This window comes from Micrasema longulum, unplaced genomic scaffold (assembly GCF_059751315.1).
Source record: "Micrasema longulum isolate JH-2025_06_02 unplaced genomic scaffold, ASM5975131v1 h1tg000066l, whole genome shotgun sequence".
NCBI lineage: Eukaryota > Metazoa > Arthropoda > Insecta > Trichoptera > Brachycentridae > Micrasema > Micrasema longulum.
Genome location: NW_028277273.1, coordinates 406,407 through 414,795, shown reverse-complemented (window position 1 = coordinate 414,795; position 8,389 = coordinate 406,407). Strand labels below are relative to the sequence as shown.

General features: G+C 33.0%; 1 protein-coding gene across 1 annotated transcript; it reads left to right on the top strand.

Annotated features, from left to right (window-relative positions):
* The first annotated feature begins 390 nt into the window (after positions 1 to 390).
* On the top strand, positions 391 to 6,788 carry LOC148285080 (glutathione S-transferase-like). The gene is made up of 5 exons (XM_088230800.1): positions 391 to 528; positions 4,237 to 4,384; positions 5,634 to 5,801; positions 6,092 to 6,234; positions 6,457 to 6,788. Exons 2-5 carry the CDS (start codon positions 4,249 to 4,251, stop codon positions 6,622 to 6,624), a joined length of 615 nt encoding a protein of 204 aa, XP_088086926.1. The 5' UTR covers positions 391 to 528; positions 4,237 to 4,248; the 3' UTR covers positions 6,625 to 6,788.
* Positions 6,789 to 8,389: the final 1,601 nt, after the last annotated feature.

Genomic DNA, 8,389 nt, shown 5'->3' with positions numbered 1-8,389 from the left:
AATTTATCTGTTTTCTACAGGTGTGCAATATTATAATGTATGTAAATGGAACATTATTATAAAATCGATAAAAAAAAGTCGTGTTGATAAACCAGCCAAAGCTTATTTAATTATTTGTTTCATCCGTGTTCTTCCTCACAGCTCGTACACACCGCTCAAGAACTAAACAAACTACAGACACAAATGACAAGAACATACGAAAGATACGAAAATACAAATGATACGAATATGTAAAAGATACGGAAATACGATGACCTAAATGAGCCGAATGAGCTAAAGATACATTCGTTCAATTGAACTACTTAAAAGATTCGGTCACTTTGGTGAGTAGATCAACTGATACGTATCCTCTCGGTGACTGGGTCTTATGTCTTATCCACCTCTAATACCGGCCGGCCTGTAATATTGAATACTTCTATCTACCTAGTTCATTCTAGTATATAATATATAATCTGCGAAATCTTTAGTGCTTTATTCATTTTGAATCTTCTACTTGTCGGCAGTGGTCGGTTGACAGATCTTTAATCGGTAAGTTTTATTAAAATTTAGCTTCAGTTTGTAAAAATAACGTTAACAATTCAGCATAAACTTAAAGAAAATTAAAGTAATATTTTTCGCAGCGTTTCATACGAAATTATACCTAACGCAATTTTGTTGATAAACATTTTTTGTATCGAAAACAGTTTATTTTTTTGTGAATACATCTTGGGTAGGTACCTATATGGCATATCTTGCATACTATGCTTGCATAATTATTATTTTTAGTGTATTCTAGATGCAAGATAAAAGAAGTAGATAGCGAATGACTTCTGAAAACATAGGCTTAACTTATTTGCGATACGTTCGTTCGTAGTTTCTAGAACATTATTTTTCCATGGCTGTCTTCTCCTGTTGCATATATATGTATATCCATATATTATTCAATTCAACTTAAAAAGTTAGGCGAGTTTTATATTTTATTATTTCGACGATATTTTACAGAAAATACTTTCGATTTTTACAGTAAGAGTTAAATAACACTTACGAAATTAGGTTTTATTCTGAATAGGAGCTGTTGGCCATATGCAATGGGAAAATATCATTTTTTTAAACATTTTTAAAGGAATAAAGGTCTATGACCATAGGACTATTTTTCTAGCAACGTATTTTTATTAAATTTATTTTTTACATTTATGTATGAAAACATTTCTCCACAATATCCATATTGATTTTGAAAATACAATTGATTATTCTTAATCCATTTCATATATTTTTATCGGTATTCGTAGTATGTGATATTTCCCTATTCACCCATACAATCGAGAAAATCTTATAGAAACACCTATAGGTATCACAATGAACGAATCCATTTATAAATTAATTGCCCAATCATATAACTGAGATAGCGAAATGAACTACCCGCAAAATGTTGCTTTAGATGTGACACACACCTCATAACTGAAATTTTCGGCCAATTTTAGGTTTTGATGCGGAAAAATCCGCAAAGTCATTTTCCAACTTTTTGGTGATACGTTGTATGTACAGGAAGCTTATTTCACTAAAAAACTTCATGCAAGCTACCTCTCATAACTAGCCTTGCTAACACTTTGTACTGTAGACTTGCAGTTTATTCTCTCATCTGTGGATTCTGAATCTTCTGAATCGCCTTGAGAGTAGTTAATTTGAGGATTTTATTTTTTGCATGCACCTTAACAATGCTTCATTTATGGCCACGTTGATAGTTAAACGTCAAACAAATACGAACACGTGAAACTAAATGTAAAAATTTTCATTTAGATCATTATTGCGACCTTAAGCATTACACAGAACACTTAATTATAGTCCTCAAAATATAGCTTGATTAAATTGACAGTTGCCAAACTAATGTGACTAGTGGTGGAAAGTACTGATCACTTGCCATGAACCGATCAAATCCATTTTATCAGTTTTTTCATGCAAACATGAAACTCTGTTTCCGAAAATTGATATAAAAACGCTAAAACAAGCCTATTTCAGTGTGTTTAAGACAATTATTCACCAAAAATAAGACATTTTATACCTTTTTCATGAACAACATCAAAGAATTCTTTTTTTATTCGATCGATTTACATTGATCAATTTGTCCATTGGTTGTATATAATTATGTTGATTTAAATTTCAAGCATTGTATTAAAAAAATAAATTAACACTCCAGATACGAATGATTTTTCGTGTGTCAATATAAATCATTCCTTATAGTCCTTAAAATATAGCTTGATTAGAATGACAGTTGTCAGCAAAAGTGAGTGATTTATATTGACACACGAAAAATCATTCGTATCTGGCATGTTAATTTTTTTTAATACAACGCTTGACATATTAATCAACCTAATTATTTAAAATCAGCTTTAAACTAAAAAAAAACTAAAATAAACCTAATTAATAACGACGTTCTTACAAGGTTACGTCATTTTACAAAAATGTTAGAGATGGACAAATTGATCATCGTAAATCGATCGAATTAAAAACAATTCATTTGTTGTTATTTATGAAAAAAGGATTTAATGTCTTATTTTTTAGTAAATAATTGTCTTAAACACACTATAATGGGCTTGTTTTTGCGTTTTTATATCAATTTTCGGAAACAGAATCTCATGTTAGCATGACAAAACTCATAAAATCGATTTGATCGGTACATGGTCAGTGATCAATAATTTCCCATCACTAGTGACATTAGTTTGACAGCTGTCTATTTAATCAAGCTATATTTTAAGGACTATAGACGTAACTTTGCGTAACTACAAAGTTATGTCGTCACTTTTACTGACAACTGTCATTCTGATCAAGCTATATTTTAAGGACTTATAGATTGAATTGACCAAACCGTATTAGTTTTTTTCCGTTTTTTTAAACAGTTTTATGCATCGTTTGACGTTGAATCATTAGTGTGGCCATTTTATGAAGTAAAGTGTTGTCGCATTCAAAAAATTAAAAATCCCCAAATTAACCACTCTCTTCCCCTTACCCCTGGGCTGGTATTCCAAACGATCTCGCGGCCATAGATAAACCATTTATTTACTTACAAAATACACGATATAAAATGATTTCTACCCAAAACACTTAATTAGGTTGAATTGACCGAACCGTATTAGGTTTTTTTACGTTTTTAAACAGTTTTATACATCATTTGACCTTTGATCATTAGTGTGGCCATTTTATGAACCAAAATGTCATCGCATTAAAAAATTTTAATTCCCAAATTAACCATTCTCTAGGGGAAGGGTACAGAAGATTCAGAATACCACCCCAGCGGTGCTAGAAAACATTTTATTTCCATCCGTATTGGTTTTTTTTCTTGTTTTTAAGCAGTTTTATACATCATTTGACGTTGAATCATCAGTGTGGCCGTTTTATACCGTGTCACCTTACTAGGGCCCAAAGCAGCAAAATATTGAGTTTTGAGAATAAGTGTCTCGGAAGAATCTTGGGTGTGCGGTGGTTTGAATTTGTGCGGAATGAAGTAATAATAGAACGGACGCCGCAAAATCCGGTGACAACTGTCATCAAGCGGAAGCGATACGGTTGGCTTGGCCATGTACTACGGATGCCTCCTGAAAGCCTTAACCATGCTTGCCTACTTTATAAAGCATCAGGTTCTCAACGTCCTGGACGTCCACTGCTGACTGTTCGTCGGCAGTTCATGTCAGAACTACGGGATGCAAACCTGACTTGGGAGGACGCACAGGAGCTGGTAGCCGACAGAGATGCCCGGAGGATCTTCGTGGACACCATATGCTACAACTAGGGAGCAGACATGGAATAATGAATGAATGAAATGATACTTTCATTAATTACATGATTACCCACATCATAAAAAATCTACAAGTAGAAGAACTGAAGAATTTTTACAGGCAGAATGGTGAATCAAATAGTTTAAGTTCTTACTATACACGCACTGTAACATTCACCATTCTGGCCATGTTTCAACATCCATATTTCTACAATTCTTCAAATTCATTTATTTGAATAAAATAATTCAATGTAAAATTTCAATTTTAAAAATAGAATATTTAAAAGAACATTTCCAAAGGAATATCTGAGAATCTCAATTAATACCCTAATAGGTTAAATTCAGTTTTTGTCTTCAAACTTTGGACATAATCTGAATATTTTCAATCATTCATTTTTACTAAAAAAAACAATCAACCTACCCTTTTAAAAAGTCATGAAAACTATCGATATATTTCTTGCCCTAAAATCCTTATGTTTATTTTTCAGCACTAAAGAACCATGGCACCGAAATACCGAGTTTCTTACTTCCCTTTCAAGGCCCTCGGTGAACCAATTCGTCTTCTCCTGTCATATGGAAAAATCGAGTTTGAAGATCGCCGCATCAGCCCAGAGGATTGGCCTAAATTCAAGGAATGTATGTAAAAAAAAATATTTCACTATGAAGAATTAATTGTAAAATTTTCAATCATCCTCATTCCCTTTTCCGCACCCTATGATACTTAGAGCACTGCATTAATACACCAATTGCAGCGTATTTTGATCATTTTTATTAAACTAAGGCAAGACGATCAGTGTTACGCTTCAAACGCCCTTTCAGGGGCTCATTTCAAACATTTAGGGAATGAAAGTCACGGCTTCTTAACAAGGGGTAAATGCATATGCACTTCAAGGCGATCTAATTTTAATCTAATAGACAAAATTTTTGAGGCTAATATTCTTCCGCTATTCTGTTGTTCATATATTGATCTAGAAAGTAAGTTTGTTAATATTTTTTGCCATCACAGTTTTGGTCACAGTCAAAAGGAGTTGACGCCATTATGAGTTAGCTGACTGTTGTGTACACTTAGTGGTGCTTGTTTGAAATGCTGAATAAAATGGAAAATCCCGCCGCTTCTGAGATAAGACCAGTAATTCGCTTCCTTAACACGAAGAACATTAAGCCGGTCCACATTCATCAACCGATCTGTAAGGTGTAAAGAGAAGATGGGATAAGCGATCCAATGGTAAGGAGATGAGTGCGACAGTTCAATGAAGGTCATGATAATGTGCACAACGACGAACAGGGTGGGTGTCCCCTTTTATGAAAAGAACGGCTCCCTTTCATGAAGAAGGAAGACAAAAGCTTGTGTCGCGATATGACAAGTGCCTACAAAATGGTGGGAGTTGTGTATGTAGAAAAATAGTTTAACCGCTCGAACGTCAAACTAGTGGGGCGTAAAACGTATCCCAACTGCCGAGCATTTTGCCTGTGCGCACTGATTTTTGAGCCTTTTTTGTAATCATAATTTTTACATGAACGGGACATAATATCTGATGGGTTGCAATTCTTGGTTGGCCTCCATATAAACTGTATATTAACGTTCTTTTAACTCTGCAATATAAGATTACAATACAACATTCTTAGAGTGATAACTAAAATTTTGTAATTTGTGTTAAATTCGAATGTGTTAAAAATACTTAACTTCCTCATTACTTCTTCTTGCTTTTATCATCCAGGTTCTACCGGCTATCAAGGCAATGTTGTCGGTCCATCTTTTTTGTGGCCTTCCAACACCTCTTTTGTTTGTCCATGATCTTCACTTTGTTATTTTTATCATTACTGTAGATAATAAATCATGTAATAACTGTGTATTTTACTTGCTCAATGAATTGTTTATTTGCAGCTATGCCCATGGGTCAAATGCCAACTCTGGAAATTGACGGAGAGACATATTATCAGAGTGGAGCCATTTCCCGCTACCTGGCCAAGAAGGTCGGTCTCGCGGGAAGTACTGATCTGGAGGCTATGGAGGTCGATATTGCTGTTGACTCTCTGAATGACTTCAGACAAAGTATGTAGTCTGCTTAACTGGATGTAATAGCAAACATTTTTAGTATGAGTATATTTAAATTAGATCCAATATGTTTAATTGAATGCTATTTGGATGTAGCAGCAATTTAGTTCAACTCTCGCTATTATAAGAGTAGATAGTTCGCCCACTCTTTTGGTTATTTTCAGAATTAATGTAATGTGCATACGTATGGCTGATCATTTATAGTTTTTTGAGCATATTCCCTATTTTCTTATTTAATAAATACATATAGCTATTAATAAATATGGCTACGTTTTTTTTTTGTGCAGAGGTAGCGGCTGTTCACTATGACCCTGATGAAGAGTTAAAGGAAAAGAGATTTGTTCCCCTGAAGAATGAAGTGATTCCATTCTTCCTCAAGAAACTGGAGGCCATGGCAGAGGCTAACAAAGGTCACTTGGCCCTTGGCAAGGTAAATAAATAATGAAAAATAAATTAAAATATATTGAAATAGGCTCGTGTTATACCACATTTATGTAATACATATTTAATTTCATTATTTTATAGAAAAAAACCTTTAAAATATGTTTATCACTGGCAATTAATTACTCTACTGCATTTTTATCTTTAAATTCTCTTATTTTTTCCTATTCTAAATCTATGCTATTCTTATAGATCTTATGTTTATTTACAGCTTACATGGGCAGATCTATGGTTTGTCGGAATTGTGGATTATTTGAACTTCATGTGCCGCCAAGACATCCTCGCCAAGTGTCCTAACCTCAAAGCCGTCAAAACCAATGTTCTGGCTCTTCCTTCCATCAAAACTTGGTACGAGAAGTCTCCCAAGTGCGAATTTTAAGCCCTATTATAAAATAAAAATACAAAATATTGCCTCCAAAAACAGTTGTTATATTTAAGATTGTACCGCATATTTTTGTACTACTTACATAATAGGTACTATATTATATTTGTGTTACTCAAATGTGTAAGTTGCATATATTAATATATAATACATTTACCGTATGTCTTTATTTTTTTATTTAATACTGTGTAAATCTACTCCGCCTCTGGAAACTGTCTGACTTCAAATGCAAAGATGATGCTGTGCAAAATTTGAAGGCAACTAAGACAGCGGGATCAGCTCAACTGGCCACATCTCTCATGCTCCAGTAGATAGCTGCTTTACTTGCTGTCTCCTAAGATCTCATCATGAGTCATTTTGCCCTTCGTAACCACACATCTCCATTCTCCTCACTACTCATATCTTTGGTGAAAATTCACAATTAACAGCATCTACAGAATGCATTCATATATTGTTTACGAATATCCTTAAATCACAATAGCTGCCCACCACGGCTTTAGGTGTCAATAAATCTTGTAAGTAGCCAAAGGTTTGACCAATCCACACCAAATAGAAATTAGACTTATACGTATATATTTATGTAAAATAATTATTTTTTAAATGTTTTTCTTATCACAATGAATATACAAAAACAAGTATATACTGTATCTGTAATTGAACAGAATTATTTTTTACCTTTAATTCATTTTATTAGTGTTATAATCCTGTTACTCAAAAATTTATTTTTAATTGTAAAGGTTAACTAATTTGACCTTCATGTGATAGACCAGTGTTTTTCAAACTTTTTGAATACCCGACCCCCTTACGAGTAGAAAATTAGCTAGCGACCCTTCCCCCTCCTCGGACCAACTTTTGCCTTGTTTGGGGAGGTCGCAGTCATAACCAATGCACGGTTAAAATAAAATTAAGGTCCTGGGGAGGGTAGTGCCATATTTCTTAAGATCTGACACTAACCCCACCCTCCTCCCCCAGAATGCCAGGTTTTCATGTCTCACTTTTTACTTTTGCTTTGCTTTTGCCCGCGACCCACAGGTCTAAAACACTGATAGACCATTGGACATGATTAAAATCAATTTATAATCAATAATCTAAAACATTTTTATCACTTAAAATGATTTGGTAATTATTTGTTAGTATTCTTTGTTAATAATCAGAATTTAATATCTGTTTCATCAGCAAGTAAATATGTAATAATAAACTGATAAATTCATTCATATTTTAATTTGATTTGTGTCTTGACTGATTTTGGTAAGATTTTTTCTATGACTTAGTTTTGAGATATTGTCATCACATAATATATGGTTCACTTTTTCATATAACTATTAGTTTTACTGGGTAAATAACCTTAAGTAAAAATTAAAAGTAAATCAGATTTTTAGTTCCTAGATTTTCCTCTGCCTACATGTTTTATTGATTGAGTACAATAATATATTTTTCAAACTAAATCAAATCAACATGCAATTGATTTTATGCTAATTATTGTTTTAATTTATAAGTTATAAGTCCATTCACATACATTTGATATTTAAGTACCTAATAAATTAATCATATTTATAATTTGACTTTATATGACTCCTCTTTGTGATATTATATGGTTTAGGTATCGGTGCTGTTCAATTGAAATTGAAGATATCCAAAACAAATATTTAATTTGTAATATTACTGTATTATATGACTCATCTGTGTGATATTATATAATATATGTAGATATCTGTGCTGTTTGATTGAAATTGAAGATATCCTGAACAAATATTTTATTGGT